General features: G+C 47.1%; 1 protein-coding gene across 1 annotated transcript in view; it reads left to right on the top strand.

Moving 5' to 3' along the window:
* LOC144753439 (cysteine-rich motor neuron 1 protein-like) overlaps positions 1-25,399 on the top strand; it is an 83,293-nt gene that overhangs the window by 20,948 nt on the left and 36,946 nt on the right. The window contains exons 2-4 of the mRNA XM_078641129.1: positions 2,142-2,300; positions 13,391-13,528; positions 14,890-15,129. Coding sequence (XP_078497255.1) covers positions 2,142-2,300; positions 13,391-13,528; positions 14,890-15,129 — 537 coding nt within the window. The remainder of the gene's footprint in view (positions 1-2,141; positions 2,301-13,390; positions 13,529-14,889; positions 15,130-25,399) is intronic.

Here is a 25,399-nt window from a genome sequence, read left to right as displayed (position 1 = left end):
CCATCTTTACTAAAAGATGTGTTATTAACTTCTAAGTTCAGGGACCCCAAACTCAATTTTTCCATCTTGTCCCTGTGGGAAGATATGCTTGTCAGAGGTCACAAAGCATTCCCCATTCTCTCCTATGGGGGCAAGATAGCCTTTCATTAGTGAAAAACTGAAATTGGCATTATTTCACTATCAGGACATGTTACATACACCAGTGCATGTCCTACCTTTCACATACACTGCACCCTGCCAAGGGGGGTACCTTGGGCCTACCATATGGGTGTCCTATGTGTACTAAAAGGGAAGAGTAGGGCCTGGCCAGTGGGCGAACTTGCCATATTGACATGGCAGTTAACAAACTGTGCACAGGCACCGCAATGGCAGGCCTGAAACATCTTTTCAGGGCTACTCATGTGGCTTGCTCCATCAGTGCTGCAGGCCCACTGGTAGCATTGGATTTACCAGCCCTGACACACTCTGTGCACTTTACTAGGAACCTACTGGTAAAACAAATATGCCCATCAGGGAGAACCAATCACAATACCAATTTATGCAGGGAGGATTTGCGCTTTGACACTGATCAGCTGTGGCAAAGTGCTCAAAGCATCTAAGCCAGCAAAAACGAAATCCAGCACAGCATCAAAAACACAGGACGTAGAGGCAAAAAGTCAGGGAAACCCACGACAAGGATGCCAGGTCTAACAGTAATCTAACCCAGGAAGCGTAGGATGGTGGAAGGAAGAACCATGAGGTGGAAAAAAGACTAGTCGTTGTTGGTATTCGGCAGCCTAGACTTTAGTAGTACTGCAAGTTCCTAAAAAAACTATGGAAACTTAGGACCCTGCATTTTTTGTTTGGACTAAGGGGCTTAATCACTAGAAAACGAAGCAGCGCGGTGCTGCAAGCTATCTTACTGTGCAGAGTTGCGTCATTAGGAAAGTGCAGGGATGTGTTGGATTTACAACAATATGATGCATCCCTGTGCTATCCTCTGCACTGGTGCACAATTAGCTGCCTAGCGCTAACGCAGGCCCCCTTGCACCATGGTGCAAGGGTGCCTGATTTGCAGGGCTGATAGATTTTGTGCACAAAGAGACTCCTTCCTGCACAAAAGCAATCATTGATGGCGTTTTCCTCCTTCTATGTGTGCCGCAGAACAATACAAAGAGCAAAAAACGAGGAGAAATAAAGGTATTTCTCCTTGTTGTGCCACTTTAATGCTTCCCCTGGGGAGGCATTAGAATCTGACCCATTCCGGGTTTACGAAAGGGTCTCAAGGCGCTGGATGCGGCTTCCCGGAGTGGTGGTGTTCAAACAGATAAGCATACTTGTTCTTGTGGCTCATGTACATGTTCAAATAGTTGAAATAAAAATAAGATTTTAAATGTCATTTATGTGTAGTTTATTGAGTCCTGCTTTTATTTGAATTTTGATGTTTATATTGTTCTTTTTGTTTGCTAATGTTAAGTACAATGCAATGAAAAAAATGGTCTAGCTTAACTACAGCACCTTATACACACCCATTCAAGACTTCTGTTTTTTGATAATTTATTGACCAAATTGTTTAGGCTATAAAAATGTGATCAGTAACCTATCTCAAGAGGCAAACCTTACATTTATTATGCCCATAAAATGTCCAATTTCCAGCCGCGGCGTGTGGAGGTAAGATCGGTGGGACCTCGTGAGGGGGGATTTCGAAGGACGATGACGAGGGAAAATAAAATAAATCAATTTTCCCACGTCATCGTCCATCGAAATCCCCCCTCACCCGGCCCCACCGTCCCACCGCTCTTACCTGCACGGGACGCGGCTGCCAATTTCAATAAAGATCTCTGGTTGTCCCATCAGCAGTGACATGGGGTTGTTTATGGTGTCTGGCGTCCTACTCTGAACAGGGACTATTTCTGTCAAGATTTTATTTTTGTGATGTACTGGTATTTATATAGTGCTTTCCATAGTTGATTTAGGGCAATTGTCCTAAGTGAACCATAGCTACAACCCCCAGCATTTATTAGTGTGTTGCCTCAAGGCCCTGTACTGGAAACATGGTGTCACAGTGGCATGGATACATCAAACAAACACCACCTATCTTGACTGTGAACACAATGTCATATTTAACTCTGATTCAGTACTTGTTTCCTATTTTCAATTAGGATTACCAGCATACCTTCGAATGGAAGAAGATGACCACTGTCCGGAGGTGACCGGATGTAACATCAGGATGAGTGTGTGTGTCTGCGGCCGGCTTCGAAGCTGCTTTCATGTTTTCAGTTACCCTAACATAATCATATGCAGAAAGCACACGATCTATGGTAAGTTCACCCATTTGAGGTTGGAGATATGTACTCTGCGTTCCGATATTAGCTCAGTTCATGGTGCATCTTAACATTTAGTCACATGGCAAGATAGAGTGGGAGATATCTCAAATCAGCGAAACCAGATTCTTAATCATCCATTTCCAAACCAGCGCAGCAATTGTATTAGCTTTTCCAAAGCACAAACCAGATTGCCCCTCATTTGAGATCACTGATCCCCTAAACCCACTTGCGGCTATGAAATTCTTTCTCTGCCCACATCAGAAACGTCCCGAAATTCTTCTTCCATTTTTATAAGATGCAAAGATTCAGTATTTCCAACTGACTAGATTTAATTGAGATATTCACAAATGTAGACACCTCCTAGGTTATTTCTCCCATGAGTCCTCAGGTTGCAGATTACCTAACTTTCCGAATATTAACAAAAATTCCCATGTAAGACCCAGTAAGCTACACACAGTAGATTCCTATTCATTCCCCTCACTTGTGCTTATCCATGAGCACTGTCTGCAGTGTGGAGTATCTGCATCTGCAGGTAAGTATGCGGAGCACATTTGAGCATTCCTCCCCCAACACTTTTTTTCTCTGAGTGGAAAATATTTTTCCTGTGGAGAAACCGCTTCCTTTACACCCCAATGATATTCATTTTCCGTCCCAGATGCACTTGCTTCTGCCTTTAAAAGACAGTTTAAGTTTTTGTAGTGGGGAATGCTATGTAAAATGTTTTGACTACTTGCCTACATATAAGCTTGTAAGTATTCTATCCTTTTTGTATTTCCATAGACCATTACACCCTCATCCTGCTCCCAATCTTTAAATTACTGCGGAAGAAATCCCATAACGCCATCCTATTTTCCTTAGCAATATGTATAAGTCTACAAGAATTTTAGTTTTTATGAGTAGGATAAAGTTTAACTTGTGTGAGGTTGTACAACAATCCTCAAGTGATATCTACACTCAATAGACACCTATACTAAAGAAAGCTGATTCCACCCCATCTGATCTCAACAGCTATCGCCCTATATCCAACATCCCTCTGGCGAAAATGTGTACAAATCCAATTATGCGACCATATTGAGAATTACAATCACCTAGACAGTCACCAATCTGGCTTCCGTCAAGGTCAAAGCACAGAATCTGCACTCACACACATAATTGACCGCAACAAATCATGCCTAATGATAATTCTGGACTTATCCTCCGACTTTGATACGGTCAAGCATGACAACCTATTGTCCCTATTGGTACTCAGAATGGGCCTCTAGGGCTCAGTGTTACAATGGTTCTCCTCCTTCCTAAATAACAGAACACAAAGAATCAAGATGAAGAATTCCCTCTCTCAACCCTCCGCGGTCACCCTGGGCGTTCCACAGGGATCAGCCTTATCACCCATTCTTTTCATCCTACTAATGGAACCCCTGGCGAACGCATTAAAAGCAGGAAATATTCTTTATCACCTGTATGCGGACGACACCCAACTGTATTTAAAAATCTCCACTCCAGAAGACTTAATTTCCCTCAATACTATTCTACAGAACCCGCAAAGCTGGCTCACTAACAACCACCTCATGCTGTATACCCAAAAAAACTGAATTCATTCTCATCTCTCCACTGAATCACACACTTAAGATAGACCTATGGTTGAAACACCTTACCTCCTTTGACCGTGCTCCCCTCATCATTGGCTCCGCAAAACCCCTAGGAGTCACCATAGACAAACACCTGAATATGCAGACGCGCATCATAATGCCACTAAGGGAGCTAATCACAAGTTGAGTATACTAAGGAAACTCAAACCCTTCCTCCCTCAGGCCGACCTAAAAATGGCAGTGCAAGCCCTAGTGCTACCAAGATTAGACTATGGCAGCACCACTCTTTGCTCTCTCCCCAAATACAAGCTTGCTCCGCTGAGGGCATCACTTAATGCTGCAGCAAGAATGTTATCATGAACAAAAAGAAATAGCCACATCTCTCCGACCCTAAAAGCTCTGAACTGGCTGCCCTACGAGGCAAGAATACACCTAAAGGTTGCCTGCATGACCCATAAAGCACTACATAACCATACACCCAGTTACTTAGCTCTAAAGCTAGAAAGGTCGGGAGGTTGCAGACAACTACAAAGTGTGAGTACTTTACTTCTGAAACCGCAATCCTTCCACAAGAAGAGAACCAGTTGCAGAGCCTTCTCTGGGATTGCACCAAAGATTTGGAACTCCTTACCCCCAGGGGTACGTGGAATCTCTTCCTTTACCACATTCAAAAAAGAAGTAAAAATACTACTAATGAAGAAATTCATGTCCTAAGACTTAATTCTATGCCGACACTGAATCACCTATACGATCCGCATATCATTCCCTACCTCCGGAGGATTGAAAGAGATTATTATATGTATGTTTATTACCACAGCCACTTAATGCTCAATTACTGTGTTTAGTGTAAAGATCAGTTGACCACGGGTCTACTATACTATCCATATACCTCATACCCATGGTTGATCGAAGAAGAATAATATATATAGGTTTATTATCAAAAACATCTAATGCTCAATAACTGTATATAGTGCAATGTCTGTCTGGATACGGGTCCCCTATATTACCCATATACTATATACCTCTTATGTACCTAATGACAAATATCAAATGCTTGTATACTACCTCATCCTTTTATGATTTATACAGTATACTGTAAACTGCTCCGATACCCTTGTGGGTCTCATTTGCGCTATATAAAACTTTACAAATAAATAAATAAATAAATCATTACAGTTTAAGGGAATGATTTTAAACAATAATAACATAATAGTGAAAGACAAGTTTCAGACCCATGGATAGCTTCTGTTGGAACAAAATATTACATTTTCTCTAGGGGTGGGTGGAATGTTTTATTCTGCTTGTGGAATTGGTGACTCCGCATTTTTCTTGTAACACGGAGTTCAGGCCATATTTCGCCAATTGCTGCACAATGAATCTTTTTTCCTGTGACGCCCAAAATTTAGGGTCCCCTAGCTGCTAATAATATAGTATCCGATTATGTAATAGTGAGACGGTACGATTGTGGGATATATCCCATAAGACTGTTATCTCTGTTCTTGTCCTTTTCTGGCCACCCGCAAGCCACAACTTCATACCTGATGGATGCCTTGCCTTCCAAGCCATAGCAAAGGACTGTTTTGCCAAAACCAGGCCAAGATCCAGAAACCTGTCAGTTTACTTGCCAGCCTTTGATCTTTGTATCTGGCCCAGGAGGAAAAATATTTTTTTATCAATTTACCGGTCACTTCTGATAGGACCTCTATCACCTTCTACCAATACTGCATAATCACTGGACATGTGAAGTAGTGTGGCTCACTGGTTAGAGGCGGCAGACCCGAGAGCAGAGGACGGCCCGGGACCAGGGTTCGATTCCCGGCGCGGCAGGTTTCTGGACCAGGGTCAGCGGACTCGATAATTCTCTCGCCTCGGTGCCCACTCTGATCAGCGTTCACACTCGGCAACTCTGGGCATTAGCTTGCCTCATCTTCACTAACGGCCCCACCAGACCGCCGGGGATGCCTGGTCTCACCCTGGAGATACCCATTAAGGGACCATCTCTCAGGGAAGCCAGGAAGGGTTTCGCAGCGGTCGAAGCGCCTTGGGTCCCTACGGGTAAGTAGTGCGCTATATAAATGCCTATACATTTACATGCCTTCATAATTCAGATAAAGTCCGCGCTCGCTCTCTGACACCCTGGGCAACTATCTATGGCATCTGGGTATCTTTGTGCAATTCTTTTTGGGGTCAAATATGTCTGACGTTAGTTGTTCAGTTGAATATATTTGGACCAGGGATTCCTAGAGACTGCCTTGGTGTACAGCAATATTTTGTCTCACTCTTTATCCAAAAGTTCCTTACCTAGTGGCCCCTCCTTTGTGTCCTGATATCTGTCAACTCACCACACATAGTGATGGGACAAGTGTCATAGAGGCAAGATTTTTAATAAATCAGTTAATAACCCATATTCCGAACAGGGCACTTAGCTCATCCAACTCATTTCACCTAAAGGTACCGCGTACAGAATCAGCCTCCTGAGGCGATAGGCGCTTTGTTGTCACTACTACAAAGCTTTGGAATGCTCTCCCGTTGGAAATCAGATCCTGTCAGTCTGTGCTAATCTTTAGAAAGATGATAACAACCTGGCTGTTCAACCAGTAACATACTTGCCATGGTATCTGCTTGCTGTCCGTAGCGCCGAGACACCCTCGGGTCTTTGAGCGCTTTATAAATCTCAAAAATGAATAAATAAATAAATATGGCTAGTTTACATGTCTGTGTCAACATCACCTCAAGGATGTATTTGTAGGTGGCTCTACATCAGCTTCAGCTTGCCCCCGGTTGTTCTTAGCTGCTGTTATCAGGGTGCCATACATGAGAAAACGACCCCTTCCCCAGTGATCCACAAGGGTGTTATGTATGCAATGTACAATTTGAATATAATTCACCAACCACAAGCAATCCAGCCAGCGCCTTAAATTCCTGGACAAGCCGGAGTGGTAGTGCTTAAAAGACTGTAGTTGCTTCCCTGGTCTTTAACTAACACTGTCGGTCTATGTGCATGGCCTGAAGACAATGAGGAGGGAGAGAAACATTCTGAGGACCAACTCCTACAATGATACAGGCTCCAATATGAGAAAAAGCTCAGAGTGTTCAACACTTAACCCCGGCGATAACCATCTTCTCAAGCATTGCAATTGGTTAGGCATAATAATTGGCTTGATAATTCGGGGACACCTGTTCTCCACTATCTAAATGTCTCATGGGTTTACAGGGGTCTATTCTCCTTCGGTCCTTCGGTCTTTGCCCCAGCAAGGTTATGTAAGAGGAGTATTGAGCTCCTTCAAATGCTGTAGTGGTAGGAACACTTACAGGCTCACAAAATAATACAAACCCCTCAAAATTAGCAGCATGTTTTGCTTTAGTGATGTGTACCATAGTTGACAGTGTGAATCAGCAACCAAATATTAGGCCAGTTTTAAGCAAACAAGAGTACCCGACCGATATTATCCGATATGAGGCGTGTTAAGTCTCTGTATTCCATTTGCAATCTTCACCCTCTGCACATGCTGGTTGTGTGACCAATGGCCATAGGATATTAGCCACAATGTAAACCTAGTTAGTAATTGTAGTTCTAATAGCAGGGTCACATAATCTAAACTTGGAGGTTACTCTTTTTTTGGACCTTGGTTTAATTCAGATTGTAAATTATATCCTAGTTTTGTATCTAATGCTTTTACATGACCTACTCTGTTGTGCCAAGCCCAAACTCCTACACAAAAGAACATATTTTATTCAATGGCGAGTTGTCTTTCATGCTACAGAAAACCCTGTAGACAAAAGTTCAAACTATTAACTTTACATACTGAGACAAGTTGGCCCTCTGCTGCATGTTAACCATGTTTTCAATCTAAGACTCTAGGTACTATTGAAGTTGGATTACTGTGAGATTATTAATGCTGGTTTACCCAAGTGATGGACCGAAACATCGTAACAATTCGAAAGTTAAGTGGCCATCATGTATTCAAATCTCAAAAAGCATGGGTACATCACTGCTGCTCTGAAATCACTCCATTGAGTCCTGGTTCATCAAAGTATCTAGTTCAAGATGCTATGTACCTTGCTTGAGGCGTTTCAATAGAGTTCCACTCTCTCTGTGAAATGTGGGATCTTCTTATGTGCCCATAAGGATTCTCAGATACAAGAATGTTGTCCAACTAATCCAAAGCAAACTTACATGAAGGATGAATCCTTAAAATGACAGCCCCTCATCCTTGGAACAAATGGAACCAGCTCAGAGAAATCAACTATACCATGTTTTAGTTTACAAAAAACATTATTTTTAGTCATTTTAGCATACAATTCTTTCACTCCCCATCAGACGGACTAGGTATGGGCCAACCATCCAGATCTACTCAAGGACCTGAATAAATTTGATATTTTTACTTTGGGAGGAATCCGGTCTGTTTGGCTCCCCACTCACTTGAGTCAGTCATTACTGGGCTCCTAACCTATCTCAAACAAAAGTATTGCCCCTGATGAGGACCATTGAATTGGATGAGACCCGAAATGTTCACATCTCATGCTAACAAACACTCTGAATTGGCAGCAAGGTGACATGTCTAACATGATACAAAATACTTTTGAAATAAATACATCTTATAGATGGCCCACCCTGTGACTTGATAACATTTTTCAACTTTCAGGAAGTGCACTTCCATATACCCATTTAGCAATCTCAAAGTTTTCACAGGTTTTGAATCCAGGAATCATACTGACAGTTCACTCTGTGCCTTTACATTCAAGACCTATCCTAGAATGTTCACAAAGGTCTACCTTTGGTATGAATACTTCACTGTAGCATTTAGGCAGGTCAGATGACCGGCTGGTCCACACTCCAGCATGTCTACTGGCACACAAGGATTCAGAGACTGTTAGTCCAATGCTGGATGCACAGCGATTTTTCCTTCTGATCATCAAGAAATCCTTTCTCCAGCCATGCAGTGTCTGGAATATATTTGGGACTGATTCCAGGTACCTCTGGGAACTCTGTAAAGTAACAGAGTTCTGTTTTGAAGACTCAGCTGACCACTGTCCGAGCTAGAGATTATGCCTCTGTCAGGCAATTGTGGAAACATTATTCCAAGTCTAATGATGACTTTGTCTCATTTCAGAACATCTCTCTCCTGAGTGTCCTTGGGCCAAGCTGTATACAGGACTCTTGGTTCACCACATGCTGAAGTACTAGGATTTCAGGTCAGAGGACTTTGAAAGGCTAGTTCTAGTCTTCAGTATATAAAAAGATGCCTTAAAGTTTTGTCTGCTTCCTCCAGAGGCAACTGTGGTTGTTATCACCAATTACAATGATAGTAGCGTGGGTGAATCCGACTTAGTCTTTTTGGGTAGAATTTAAAATAGTTTAGTGTTTAAACTTGAAGGAACATGCCTAGAGCATGAGAGCTCTTGCTTCAAACATTCTGGGTCACACAGTTGTGGTCAGGAGAAGCTGCACTGTGACTAAACCCTCCATAAACCTATAAGCAGGACCAACATTTGTTCTTCTTGCCCATCCAAACATTCCAGTTAGGATCCTGGGCAGAATTTAATCTGTACTGCCTTATGGCTGTATGCTTCATGGCTACAGACAACAAGTGGGAAGATCATTTATGGGGGTTTTCCCCCATACCAGAATTTGGATATCAAACCAATTTGGAATCTCAAGAGAAAAGCCATTTGCCAGCCACAATTACACCCTTATTTCCAATTACTTGTCCAGGTTGTGGGTGCAAGGAATTCGCAAGATAGCTACCGTTGTAGTTCTTTGTCCATCTTTTCTTCTCTATTAATTAATTTATCTTCCTCTAATTCCTAGATTTCTGATCAGCCTTCACATGAAGCTCATTGCAGTAGACCTATTCTGAAGCAGAAGGGGCTGGAAATCCCAGCTTCATCAGTTGTCACTGAACCAGGATTTGTGTCTTTCATCTCCTTCATCCTTCTACTGAACCTGGTCCTGGTTTTGCAAACAGTTCTTCAACTTAAACTCTCAGATTCTTGATTGATTATGCAAGGTTTAAAAGATTAGGGTGGTCTGGTGTAGAGGTTTTATCCTCTGAACACACACACACAAACACGCACACCCATACTCAATCTCTCACACTCGCATACTCTCTCTTTCTCTTCCTCCCTTGTCTTTATTCAGGAAACACCTGCAAGTGAAATTGTACTATATTGGGTAGTAGAGGGACAGTTACCTTACAGAGATGTCTAAACTTGTCCCCTTGGGTTGCCTTCTATATTTCCTTTTTAGGTCTCGCACGAGCCACGCAGGGCGAAGCCCTGTCACAGCGAGACCTATAGTCGGCGGCTGTGCTTACAAGGAGACAAGAGATGGGCACGCGCAGCATGCCGGAATCGGATCAGGTCACGCCCGTGAACACGCGCTCCGATTCCGGCATGCTGTTCCCAGTCACATTGGTAAGGACGCACGTACACACGTACACACGTACACAGACACCCACAGACACCCACAGACACCCACAGAGAGAGAGAGAGAGAGAGAGAGAGAGAGAGAGACACACACACACACACACACACACACACACACACACACACACACACACACACACACACACACACACACACACACACACACACACACACACACACACACACACACACACACACACACACACACACACACACACACACACACACACACACACACACACACACACACACACACACACACACACACACACACACACACACACACACACACACACACACACACACACACACACACACACAGACAGACAGACGCACACACACACACACTCGCGCACACACACAGACACACACACGCACACACGCACACATCCCCCCCCACTCACCGGGCTCTTTCTGCGTGTCCCTCTCTCCCTCGGCAGCCAGCAGGTCAGTCTCGGCAACAGGCGGGGCACTCCATGAGCACGGGAGCCCCGCTAGCTCACACGCAAATCTTCCGGCTGGCTTCACGGGCACAGGAGCGCGGGGTAGGCTCCCGTCTGCTTCCTGTCTTTCTGCGGCCCCGCCCCCGTCCCAACACAGGTTGCCTGGCTTCCTGTCCAAGCCGGGCTGCGGCGGTGAGTTTTTAGATTTCTTTTGCTTGTTTTTTTTTGTGGGCAGGTGCTTGTCATGTTTAGGTGTTGACATATTTTTTCTTCTCTACGTTTATTCTTTCATGTATGTGTTTGTTTTAATCTCTTGCGGCATTTATTCATTTTTAGGCCTAATATGCTTGAGCAACGTGTGTGTGTGACTGTGTTCAGTTTTCATTGTGAAATGAACTTGAAGTTGCTGGGCCAAATATTGCTTCAGTTTTTAGATATTCGCACCTTACTGTAAGAATTGCGTCCGCCTTACTCATAATGTGCCCACCAGACTTCTAACTGATTCAACTTACTCTTAAAGATATATGTAGTGACACTTTTATTTTACCATCGACACAAAACAACTTTCGTGGCTCTTAAAGCAACCAACGACTTCATGGTGTTTCTTCCCTTGAAGGCAAAGCTTAAAGTGGCAGGGCTCCCATACAAGCGCACCACTGTACCTAGAATCGAGCACAGCAGGTGATGTAACACAACGGCAGCCTTCGATCCCTCACAAAAGCTACATTGTTTGCGGGGCAGAGGCGGCCGTGCAAGTCTTCCCGCCCCGTCACCTGACTACCTGTTCTGCAAGCACCCGTGCCCGTGGGATGTGCGCACGCTGTCGGAAACCTCGGATTACGATCCCTGTCGCAAGGTATTGCACTAAATCTGCCCACGGCTGCCTTTTACCTCAGACAGTGCCGCAAGGAAAGCATATGTACCAGCATGCAGAGTAGCATCACGTCTATTTTTCTCTCTCGCTCGTACACCCATATTTGCCCTCTCTGCCCACACACCAATTTCTCACGGCTGTCTGTTTTCTCATCCCTTCACTTTAATCTTCTTTTACCTCTTATCTCTCTCTCATCTGTTCCTCTCCCTTTCGCTCTCTCTTACAATTCATTTTTTTCTTCACTTCACACTCTTTATCTCTGCTCATTTCTGTCTCTCTGTTAATATCACTCTCCTTTCCACACTCTCCCACTAAACTGCCATTCACATGTTCATTATGCTTACTAAAGGAGATGTAGTTTATTTTACAAAGCCTCTGTCAAGCCAATTTGCAATGCAATAGGTCTCTCATTTTCGCATGTTTATGCTATTGGCATTGTAAATGACAATGCCTTTTATCATAAATGCAATGCGATATGTCTCATATTTACGAGAGTTTAAGCTATTGGCATTATGAATAACAATGCCATTTATTTATGTTTTAAAAATGAAAACAAAATTAAAAGGCATTGTCATTTACAATATCAATAGCTCAAACTGGTGTCAATGCGAGACCTATTGCATTGCAAATGCTTGTTACTATATGCATCAGTCTTGGTGACAGAGTTGTTTCAGATGGTTGCTTCTGCACTTCATGCTTGCGATTGCTTGATGTTTGAAATCAAGTTGCTGTGCGATAAAGTTGAATGTGTTTTGTGGCATTCTGAGCATTTGCTGTCTCAGGATCTCTGAAATTCTCTATTATGGACTTTATATGTGAGTGGCTAACTCCTATTATGAAATAGTTCTTAAAATGGAGTACAAGGGCCTCAGAAATAAAGCTACAAATTCAATGAAGGCATAACTGCAAGGTGACCATATTATAAAAGTAAATAAAAGCATACTGTATTATTCACTGATTTGAAGGACAAGATGACTGCCAATTACACTTGCCCTGTAAAGATGAACAGTGCCTTAAGGACAATTGCAAACCAATTTATTAAGAGGTGTATTAAGAGATTGGTTCCTAGAAATGCTGAAAAAATTAATGCAGGATGAGGAAAAAATGGAGACTAGCTGAAAATGCTTGGAGTGGTATTGCATGCATTTTGAGTCCTTCAAAGCCGCAGAACTTCCAGTGTCTTGCCCGTTTGCATTAGGGACATCATCATGCAGGTAAAAGTTTTACAAGAATATAAATGAGTAACTTTAACCTTGTTAATTGTTACATGAACAGTACTTCCATCTTACAAGAAGCATTGGCCGTGCCAATCATTTTGGCTTTTGTGTAGTAGTATACATGTTTATACCAACAAAGGTACATATCGGAAGCAGCAATTCAAGCTTCCTTAATACAAAGCACAGGTGCAATGCCGTTCAGCCCAGCATGGTGGTATGACCGATTGGTGTCATAAATAAGGCAGGTTCTTACTATGCAATATGGACTTGGCAGTTCTGTGGCAGCTGACATGCTGCAAATCGGTTTGTGATGGCAGAGCTAGCTGCGGCTCTGCCACTAGAAAAAGGGCGGTTCCTTTGTGCCCAAGTCCAGTGGTGGAATCGAGTGGTGGGCAGACTGGGTAGATGATCGGTACCCTCCTGCGATGACCCCAAAAGTATGTTAATTGAAACTATCACTTTCTTTGTGCTTTTTGTGTGCTATGGCTCAATGTTTCTTGTATGTGCTAAAAAATATTTTGTCTACCTGTTCCAGAACAGGACCGGTTTGACACCAACAACGAATGCTGGGACAGAGGCTGTAATATTATCGAAGGGCAGTGTGTTTGCAGAAGTCGAACGTGTGGCGTAAAATATCAGTTTTGGGACCAACTCGAATGTAATGCTGCACTTGGTGAGTTTAAGATGATTCAAACTCTAAGAAAGTAACGTTTTGTCATAATTGGTATGTGTTGTTGTAGATACTTGCTCGTTAAGGTGGATTAATGCAATGGGGTTTTACTTTTACTATATTAGCAAAGTTGTTGCATTAAAAAAATAACTGCACTCTACTGCCCCAATGCTTACCCCATCGTTATTTCAGGCACTCGTTAATTTTCCTCTTCTTGAACAGGGGTTAAAACCAAGTCTTGACCCTGTCTTGGGTTGTTGCAAGACAGGGGGTGGGTCAAAGCAAGCAAGCTGAATTCAGTTTGAGGGTCTTGCAGCCTAACCCAGAACATCTTGAGCCATGATCCTTCAAGGAAACTAAAATGGAGTAAAATTCAGTACAGCTTTTGTAATGCCCTCCATACTTGGAATTCTAAAAGCTGGCATACCATTGGAAGGTGCCATTGCTTATAGATTCTCTTTCCTGACATTGAAATACTTGTGGCAGAGTTGTGTTGATATTGGTGATTAGCGCCAAATCTTGCTCTCATTATCACAGAACATGTTCTCTAGTCCTATTCATTGATTACCTGGTCCGAGCTCATTCAGTATTTTACCTTCCATCTACATGGCCACATTAGAGGCCGAACTCTATCGTTTTCTCTAAGGCATGCACATCAAAGTATGAATCTATTATTACTGCCACCATCGAGTATGGGTAAGAGTTCCCCTCATTTTCTGTGCATTGCTTCAATAAAAAAATGAAGCTGGACGAATATGCCCAAAAATAAAGTACAAAATCAGTCAAATGGCACAACAGTATTTAATTCTTGCGATCTGCTAATTTGTTTGCTTGGGTGAAGATACGGAATATAGAGAACATAATATCCTGCTGCCTTAATATCATAACCAAAATATCAAGGACTAAAATATCGAGTAGTAAGTGCGCAGACAGAGGTATAGATTTACTATTCTTGACTTGACAGCTACATACCTTAAAGTATTTCCATCAAACATAGATGTGGAGTTAAGTATAGAAAAGCTTTAAAGATTTGCCTGTCAATATTTTTGTCTTTGATATTTTAGCTGCAAAATTAACGTAGCAAGATGTTCCATACTCAATATTCCAGCCCTACACCATCTCCAATAAACTATGAAATTAGGGAACTAATGTCTGGCAAAAGGTGACTAGATATAGTAAAAAAAATCTAGTTTTATTTGATGTTGTCACCATATTAAAACCAAAAACCAAACAAATATCATTTTGAGAGAGTGAATTAGAAATCTGTATGTGAATGGTAAAAAATCTATTTTAATAGCGTAAACAAGGTCCAAGGATTTAGTATTCATTGTACTATGACTTTTGTCCATGCTTCTGTGTTCCAGTGAAAGTGAAATGTGCCAACGTCACGTGTCCCGAGATCACTCATCCAACATGTCCCTGGGATTCTGTAGCCACCATGACACACACTCCAGCAGGGCACTGCTGCCCCACCATCCCTAGCTTCTGCACCTGCAACTTTCATGACTGTCCAAAAGGATGTTCAGATAATGCTTCAAAAGAAATGATTGAAAATGGGACAGGGATCCCCGGGAATTGCTGTGACCAGTTTAAGTGTATAAAAGGTAAGAACGTGTTTTGTCTCTCTATTTTAATGAATATGTGAATTGCTTTTGAGCATGCGCAGAGTCCACCAGCATCCTTTGCCTTTACTTACGTACAAACAAATCAAAGATGGTTGACAAGGAGGTGGCACCATAGCCCCTATGGTTCTCAACTATCGAACCACCGGGCTGAGAGAAGAACCTCTGAAGTATGTTTGTGATGACAAAACCTCATTTTATAGAACTAAGCTAGAGTCCGCTATAATGGACCCTAACAACTGTATGATATTCTCTGAAAATCCTCCAGCCCAACTCCCACTGTCCCATTTGTAATTCCTACCCTGAAGTAGTTTGCTGAATTTGTGGTTTCCTACTCAAAGTAGTTTGCTGAGCTCTTTATAGAAAAGGGATGAACCATAAAAACCAAACTTGCACTCCCCTTATCTCCTCTGCATTTCCCTTTTATCTCCAGGAAAGGTATGTTTAATTTGTTGACATTTGATTCAGTCTCTCAGTCAGTCAATTCATATTTCACCTTAGACCATATTGTTTCTGATACATTACCATCCATCCTCCCTAAAGGAATTAACCAGTACATTAGCCCTTTCTTGTCCAACTTGGTTAACTTATGTTCAGGGATGATCTTTGTTTTTGTTTCTATTAGTGCACAATGCCAAAAATAAATTAAAGGGTATCCGCATCCACTCCACAAATAAGCATTATAAAGCGATAATAAACCAGAGCACAAATATAAAATCTTAAATTAATAATTAGTTAATAACGTTAAAACAGATCTAACAACTAAGGTATTGCTTAAGTCTACTTTGAAAACTGATAATGGGACATAATTTTGAGAGTTAATTAATAGTCCTCTACAGACCCTACTGCCACTGCCAGGGTCACACAGACTTGTGTGCCCCCCCCCCCCCCCAAGTCAAACGTCCTTACTAAGACTAACTCACTTGATGACTACCAGTCAGTTTCAGGACTGGGTGGGTTATAGAGAGCGCCACAGTATAAACTCTGTTTCATGCTGTTTGACCTGCCTCGATTTGCCCTCAGCCATTTCATATTAGACCACTGATCCTCCTTGATACTCTAAAGTTTAACCTAGCTATTGTGGGGCAGATCCTCGACTGGTTCACATCATACCTGACAAACACGTTTTACAAATCAGTTTACAGAATTTAATTCCCAATTCTGTCCCCTTACTTCATGGAGGGCCACAGGATTTCTTCTTAGACCTTAGTTGTTTTAGTTTAATGATCTGTTTGGTGAACATCTGCATGATTTAGGTGTAGCCATCCAAGAGTACACAGGTGACAAGCTCTGAAGGTTCCCAAAGAATGTGCTATCTTTTATCTGTCCAGGCCCCAGGAAAAATGTAAAGTGGATGACAGAGCACCCTCTTAGACTTTACTTCAGAAAATTGATCTCCTGCAAATCTCCTCCTATTATGTCGCATCCCAGTTGCAATACGCTGAGCACTGGTGTCTGGAGAAGGACACTGGAAGAAGGAAATGTACTGAGGGTTACAGGAGGTGAGGAACTATCAGTGTGCCTGATGAGAGGGAATGCATTACCGGAGAAATACCCAGATGTAATGTGATAGTTTAGCGCTACATGGGAAATAGCTGTCCAGAGGGTGCTGAAAAGCTCCCCTTCACTAGGTCAATGCAGCTCTTTAGATGAATCAGCAGAGATCTTGCTCAATGGAGAATGAGGGTGTTGGATCCTGGGAGATCTCGTCCGGTAGAAACATTCATTACATTTGAGGAAGCGACAGTTGGAGTAGGGGTTGGACAGTCTCTTCAATTTGCTGAACTCACAAACACAGCAAAAGAGAGCTGGATGAGTTTCCCTGCTGGCCTAGCAGGCTTTGCTACCCTAGAGGAGTAGGTGAAGTCGAGTAGTGGACAAAGGTTAGTTTCACGGCTCTGCTGGGCAGTGACTACAGACCAAATGGGACCGGCCTTGCAGGGTGCCTAGAAGGAGCTATTGGGGCCTTTGGCAGATTAGTGGGAAAGTGTGTGCTCATGTTCAGGAAGTAGCTAGAAACAGTAAGTTTAAACGTACACAGTTCCACAATATTGCATATCCCTGCAGAGATTAGCCAGAATTTGTCTAGATAAGTCCTCTGGTTCCCTGTGGTGGGGCGAGCTGGAGGTGAGTTTCTTGCACCTAAGCTGGGGTTGCAGGAAATTAGAGGGTTACTGATGGGACATAGTGTAGAGAGTCTGAATGTGATAGTAGATTCAACAAAAAAAGGGCCTTCTGGGAATTATACCCAGTCCTAAAGGATGGAAAACCCAATGCAAATTTACGAGCATGTAGTTGGCGAGGCAAAAAAGAAGAGTAGCAATGCAGTAGGGGGAGGGGGCTAGATATATTAAGCCCTTAAATTGCCCCTATAATCACACAAGCTGACGCAATGCATGCAGAGGCTTCAGTGCTATTTACTAATCCACGAAGAGCCACTTTGCATGGCTCTGCATGGCTTAGTTCATTCAGTGTAACGCTATGTAGCTTAAATTGCTGCCTTGTGTTGCTTTGCACTGGGGAGGTGTTCCATGGGTGGAGCATGGGTGTTCCTATTCTTTCACCCATGGATTTTGACGCAGTACCTTATTTACTACGGGTTGTAAACTTGGAATTGCATCAAAATGGTATGCCATCCCAACAGAGGCGTGAGAAGTGGAAATATCTTCATTTATCCTTGTTATCCCTTCTTTCTATATGTGCTGCATTCTGCAGCACATATAGAAAGATGAAATTGCCTCTAAGGATTGTTTTGTACAGAAAGGTGTTTCCTTCTTCACTAAACCAATCCTCCTTGTAACGCAGGCACCCTTGTACCTTGGCACAATGGTGACTACATTTGGGCTAGCCATCACTGAGTGTGACAGCGCAGGGAGAGAGCATGAATACTTTATATCTTAGTAGATATGGTGCTTTCCTTCTCTCTGCCTTTCACAAAGCACAGCTTGTTGACTTGCTACATTGCGTGAAATTTTGATAATTCTGGTCCGGGGTGTCCCTCGTGCCCCATGATGGTAGTCTAGTAAAAAGACTGGAATGGGTCATTGCAGAAGAGATGCGCATGAAAAAGGGTGTACAGATGGCGAAGCAGATGAGAGTTTAGAGGTATGGGCAGGCATGATTAAGGAGATGAGGCCTCTGGGTGAAGAGTATCCACCACAGACTGAAGATAGCAGTAGGCAGGGGAGTGACACAGAGGAGTTGCATTAAGGAGGGGATCCCCCACCAGCCTAAATGCTAAAATAGATATGTACAGGCTGGGTTTTGAGTTCTAAACAGATGAGTTAGTCAATTCTGTAAATATACTTTATTTCCAAAAATATTTTGTGGTCTTTTTCTGGTTTGAAAACTGGTTAGTTTTCAAATCAGGAAAACAATACAATTTTTTTTTTTAAATAAAGAATCCTTATCTATTCAGATCTCATAACCCAGTCTGTTCATGTTAAACTTAGGGAGTGGTTAAGGGGAAAACCCTGCTCAATCTTGAGATCTCTGTTGTCTGACTTTAGGAGCCTCTATATTCCCTTCTTGTTCAATAGCTTTAGTAGGTGTGCCGAGAAGCAGAGATCAGCAATGCAGATTTCTGGGGAAGATTTATATATGGTGCCCCTTGTTCCAGTCTTATGCTTTGCTAGTAAGCAAGGATGTTGACACTGCTCACTTGTAGCACAGCAGACCTCAATTTCCTTACCTTCGCTTGGCGTTCTGTTCCGATAGTTTGTATGGACCTACCTCCAAAATAGAACACCAGGAAGCACGTTTTCTCCACCCATATTCCATCTGAAAAGTACCTGCACTGAATCTATATTTTAACTGTGTAATATCCATCCTGAATAGTGGTTTCTAGGACTCCAGGCCTTTAAAATCCTCCTGTACCCAGCTCTGCTTTTGTACACCAGTAAAACAATAAATTAAATAGTTTGAAGTTTATTTGTAGGCACACATCATACGCTTTGTTTATTGTGTGCTGGTAACTGAGCACAGGCACAAAAAAAAACTATGACCAAGCGTTTGTTTATCAGGGGTGAAGAAAAAGTTGTGAAACTGGGACACAATAAGCTTACAAGGTGGAGAAAAATGTTTTTTAAATGGGTCACGCCACAATAGCAGTACCCAATATTAGCCACAAGAGGTCAGTGTTCGCTCTTGAATACTTTGATATCAACTTTGGTTTTGGCTTCTTCATGCAAAAATTTCAGCTACAGGACGTTAAGCAACAGTCAAAACTTTCCTCGCAGACTCGGCACAGTAATGATACTGGTAAAGGAACAGTTTGGGGCACACCAGTAGGTGAGGGGGGGGGGGGGGGGGAAGCACGGACACAGACACCAGAAGTGTGTGAAAAAGGCCGCTTTTATTGGAATCAGGTGCACATATAAAAACATCCCCCTTGGCCTGTGCCGCACAAAACTACTGCTCACTAATTAACAACTGCCTAACAGCCCCCCACCCCCACCCCTAAATGCAAGCCCGAACATTGCAACAGTAATACAACAACATACGCTCATCAACCTGCCCCTCTACTAGATGCCCCTAATGACCTCCATGACCCCAAACCCCCGCTACCATGCAGTCCCAGGCCTCCAGCCAACCACCCTATTTCCTTAGGACAGCGCCCCACAACGCACCTGTTCCAGCGACAAAAAACACAACCTCAAACCTAAATAGTGCACCCTCAACCAAAAAAGCCCCTCGGGACAAATCCTCGACCACCCCCCCCCCCCCCACCCCGCAAGGGGAAAACAGCTTGGGCCTAACACAAAAACCCGAAGAAACCCTGCAAAAAGGGAGGGAGGGTGGGACAAAATTTTTCCCCGACCTGGCTGCTGTGTCACCGCACCACAAACGTGCGCGGTGACACAAAATGGCCGCCTATATACCCCCACGTCCCTGGGCAGCCCAAAAGGAGCCCAAACCGCCCAACCAGCCCAAAAAGCGCCGCTACGGCGCACCCATAGGGTCAAACTTCCCCCTCCCCCCCCCCCCTCCTCCGGTGCCCCAAACTTCCCCGGGGGGGCGAGCCTCCCGTTGGTCGGCCACCCCCCCAAATCCCCATTGGGGCACACCAGTAGGTGAGGGGGGGGGGGGGGAAGCACGGACACAGACACCAGAAGTGTGTGAAAAAGGCCGCTTTTATTGGAATCAGGTGCACATATAAAAACATCCCCCTTGGCCTGTGCCGCACAAAACTACTGCTCACTAATTAACAACTGCCTAACAGCCCCCCACCCCCACCCCTAAATGCAAGCCCGAACATTGCAACAGTAATACAACAACATACGCTCATCAACCTGCCCCTCTACTAGATGCCCCTAATGACCTCCATGACCCCAAACCCCCGCTACCATGCAGTCCCAGGCCTCCAGCCAACCACCCTATTTCCTTAGGACAGCGCCACTCGAAAGTCGCTTACGACTTTCGACCCCCCCACTAGGACTCCTGTCTCCTGGGGTACCGAACCACCCCCAGGGCCCCATCTATAGCCTCCTTTAACTGCACTATATACAGCTCCATGCCGTACCTGGACAGGTGGACCCCATCCTCCAAGAAGAAATAGTTAGCACCATAGCACAACTCCGGGTGCTCCATCCTCCCCACCCCTTCCTTGGCGCAGAAAACGCGCATCTCACGATTGATCTTCCTACGAGCCCTGTCTATGGCCCCTGGGCGCTCAGCTCCCCTCCACACCCGCCTGGGAATAAATTCCGACCATATGACATGGCAGCCCGCCCATTGCCTCCCGATTTCCTGCAGGTCCTGTCTCATCTGCTTGAGCAGCGCCAAACCCTTGCACTGCACCAAGTCGTTCTCGCCCAGGTGAATTACCACCACATCCGGGCACACCCCCCCTTTTACCAACGTGTTTAACAATGGCAATAACTCATGCCAACGCCTACCCCCTTTTCCCCTCCAATGACATCTATACAACCCCGGATCCAATCCCAAATTGAGCGCCTGATGTCTGTCCCACTCCGCTCGTTCAGCCCGCCTGACGAACGAATGTCCCACAATATACAAATTCAGGACAGCCACATCCGGCCCCGCCACAGCACCTGCAAAGACACATATATTAACATCGGGAATCATTGCGACAAAGCACCATCCGCCTCCCTCAACCTCACATACGTCCTGTAAGCGTCCGATTTCCACCTACCCAGCCTCTGAATCTCTTCCTTACCCCAACCCCTCCGTGCCGCCTCCGTCGCTGCCCCAATCCTAAAAGAATGCGTCCCGAACGCCAGGGGATCCTCCCCCAGGACCCGCAGCGCCCGCCGCAAGACCCACAACGCTTGCGACGCCGTCACCCCTCCCCCCCCACCCCGCCCAAAAACCTCCCCCTCCGACACGCCACTTTCAGCCATCAACCTCCTGCCCCAAACCGCCGGGCACACCCCCTCCGTGTCGCCCGGCCCCAGCACCACCCAAGTACCAACCCCCCGCTGGTCAGTCTTCGAGCGTCTCAAACACACCGCCACTTCCCGGGCCCGCACCTCCACCTCTCCCCACAGCACCCCCCGCCGCCCCCTTGCGCCCAGCAGCTCCGACACTCGAAACGCCCCAAAGAAAAGCCATGACATCAACGTAGAGAAACGCACCGACTCGCCCACATCCCTGCACACCTCCGGCAGCGCGCCAATCACTCCTGCCAGCAAAACCGCCGAAATGGGACGGCGCCGCCGCACCGTCGCCCCACTCTCCCTCGCCCACCCCTCCAGCAGCCTGGTTCCCAACTCCCCCGCCGACGGAGGGTAACCCCACCACATCTTCCCCATGAAGGCCACCGCCGACAACTTTCCCGCAATTGACACCCGCGACAAACCCCTGTCCATAAGCGCCAACATGAATCTTACCACCTGTTCCTCGCGCTGCCACCTGTCCCCACACCGCACCGCACCTGACTGCAGAAATTCCTCCCACGCTAGCTCGTAAGCCTTCCATGTCGACACAGCCACAGACGTCCTCACCAACTGAAAGACCCGGCCTCGCCTACCGACCACAGTTCTTCCGGCACCGGCGTCCTGACTTCCTCCGCCGCCGTGGCTAGCCCATGGAACCTCTCCCACTGTGAACGAGACAAGGCATCCGCAATGTCATTGTCCACACCGGGAACGTGGCGCGCCTGAAACAGTATGTCATTGTCCAAGCACCGCAAGACAAACACCCGCATCAATTTCAGCACCTGAGGATCCCGAGCCGACTGCCTGTTCACCACCTGCACGACGGCCATGTTGTCCACTCGAAAAAGCACCCTCTTGTGTGCCAACGCCCCTGCCCACACCGTGACAGCCACCACCAAGGGGAACAACTCCAGGAACGCAATGCTCCTCCCCCCCGCCTGCCAATGGTCCGGCCACTGCTCCGCACACCATTTTCCCTCCCAGTACAGGCCGAAACCACCGACGCCCGCCGCATCCGAGTACATGGTGACCTCCCACTCCCAGTCCTCCGCCGGCGCCATCGGCACCCCATTGAAACGCTCCAAGAAAGCCCGCCACATGCGCAGGTCCTCCTTCACCCCCGCCGAGAGGCGCACATGGTGATGCGGCAATGGCAAACCCGACAACGCCAGCCCCAAACGCCGGCAAAACGTCCGTCCGGCCCGCACCACGCGGCACGCAAAATTCAAATGTCCCAACAACACCTGTACGTCCCGCACCGTCACCTTCCGCCTCGCCAACATGTCATCCACCAGACCCAACATCGCCACCCGTTTGTCTTCTGGCAGGCGTGCTTCCATGGCGACCGAGTCGAGCTCGATACCGAGAAAGGACAACACCGTACTGGGACCGCACGTCTTCTCTGGCGCCAGGGGAACCCCAAATTCCCCCATCAACCCGGCCAAACCATCCAGCAGCCGCTGACAATCCGCCGCACCGGGCCGCCCCACCAGGAAGAAATCATCCAGATAGTGCGTCACTGACTCCGAGCCTGTGCGCCTGGAAAAAACCCACTGAATGAAGGAGCTGAACCGTTCAAATAGTGCGCACGAAATGGAACACCCCATCGGCAGCGCCTTATCCACAAAGTAGTGACCTTGAAACTGGATCCCTAGCAGCTGGTAATCCGCCGGGTGCACCGGAAGGAGTCGGAAAGCCGACTTGATGTCGCATTTCGCCAACAGCGCACCCCGCCCCGCCGTCGCAACCAGACGTCGCGCCACGTCCACCGACGAATACGTCACCGACGCCAAATCCGCCGAAATGTACGCATTGACCGACTCCCCCTCCGGCCAAGACAAGTGCTGTATCAGTCGGAACTGCCCTTCCTCCTTCTTAGGCACCACCCCGATGGGGGAAACGATCAAACCTGGCAGCGGCGGCGCCGTGAAGGGGCCCGCCATCCGCCCTTCCCTGACCTCCTTGAACAGTTTCTCTCGCACTATGCCCTTGTGCGCGTTCACCGATTTCAGGTTTTCCGCCCAGCGAGCAATCCGGGGACCTTCGTACCCCAACCGAAAACCCTCCCGAAAACCCCTGCGCAGCACCGCAGCATCCTCCGTCCGCGGATACTCCGCCAACCAGGGCTCCATCCGCTCGATCCTAACCGGCGTACGAGCCCTTTCCCAGAGCCCCTGCTCCCCCCCCTCTACCCCCACCCCTCCCCCCGCCTGAACCCCCTCTGGCAAATCCACCCCCCTGCGGGGGCAGCTGGCCTGGGGGGCCCCCGGAGCCCCAACACCGCAGCGCCGGGTGGTTCCGTCCGCACGAAGAGCACTCATGCCGGAAACGGCACGCCGCCCGCCCGCAGGCACCCCTATTGAAATCCCAGCAGGCCCCGACTGTGGCCTGGCTGCCGGAGGCGCCCTGACCCACCCCCCCACGGGTGGGGCGCGCCGAAAAGGGGGGGGACGCCAGCGGCAAACCGCTGGCCGTGTAGATGGTGCGGCCAAACTTGGCCCCTCCCATCGTCTGCTGGTACAAATCAGAATCCAGCTCCCCCCACTGGGCCTCGGGGTCCCCCGCCAAGCGAGCCCGAAACTCCTCGTCGTAGTGCGACCAAGCATACCCGCCGTACGTCACCTGCGCCCGCCGGACCACATCCATGTATTTAAAGAGCGCGACGCACCTGTCCGGGAATTTCTCGCAATACACGCTCGCGTAAATTAGGAACGCCGCCGACCAATTGTCCAGCGTCAGGGGTACCCTCGGGCGCCTAGCCAACTCCTGCTCCTCCTCTTTTGACCCCTCCTTCGATGTCAACTCCCTATGCAGCAGCTTCAAAATATCGATGTATTCCCCCTTCCAAATCTTCTCCTTCGTAGCCGCGGAAAGGTGCGCCCCCAGCGGCTTGGTCAGCCCCATGTACGGAAGCCTCCGCACCGGGATTACACAACTCTCCTTACTTCCCCCCGCCGCCTCCTTTCCGCCCGGCGCCGCGTCCCCCGCCGCCTCAACCCCGCTTCCTCCGCCCGGCGCAGCCCCGCCCGACCCCACGCCTTCGGTACCGACTCCCGCGTCCTGCACATACCGACCCCGCACCAGCCGCCACCCATCCTCCCCATCGCCCCCAGACCCCACGGACACCTGCACACAACGCCTCTTAGCGCTCCCCGCGCCGTCACCTGTCTTACCTGGCGTCAAGGTCGGCGTCCTTGCTGGGTCCCGCCGCCTAACCAGTGGAGCCGAGGGGGCCGTCACTCTGGGAGCTTCCTGCCGTGCCGGCACCTGAAATACACTTCCAACACCATTACCAGCCCCCCCATCTTCCCGAATCTCTCCCTCTTCCTCAGACTCACCATCCGCCGGCACCACACCACTTTGGCCCCCCAACTGGAGTTCCACCCGGCTCAAACCCGCCCGCTCACGACACACCCGCATTAAATCCATCAAGTCCACACTCCCCCTCCTAGGCACCACACTCGCAGGCAACCCAGAAATATTCGTGTCCATCCTTACTCCCCCAACCCCGGCGGCCGTAGAGACCCATCGGGGAGGGGCCGGCGGAGACGCGTCTCGCCTCCATTCGCCCAGTCCCTGAGCCAGGTCCCTCGCTGGAGCTCGGCCGTCCGCACCAAACAGAGCCGGCCCATCCACTCGGTGGGTGGGAGCCGCATGCTGCTCCCCCGAGCGCCTTACCAACAGCTCCTGCCAAGGAAAAAAGGTGGAGTCCAGCATGCCAGGGTAAAAACCACCCCCCTCGCCCCCCCACGCGCTGCCCCCACCGCCAAACCCCCACCCCATCGCCGCACCCCTCCCCCATCCCGCCGAATGGCCACCGCGCCGCGCCGGGACACTCCCTCCCCCCAGCTCCC

The sequence above is a fragment of the Lissotriton helveticus genome, chromosome 5_1 (assembly GCF_964261635.1).
Source record: "Lissotriton helveticus chromosome 5_1, aLisHel1.1, whole genome shotgun sequence".
Classification (NCBI taxonomy): Eukaryota; Metazoa; Chordata; class Amphibia; order Caudata; family Salamandridae; genus Lissotriton; species Lissotriton helveticus.
Note: the sequence above shows the minus strand (reverse complement) of the source record. Positions and strands in the feature narration are given on the sequence as shown.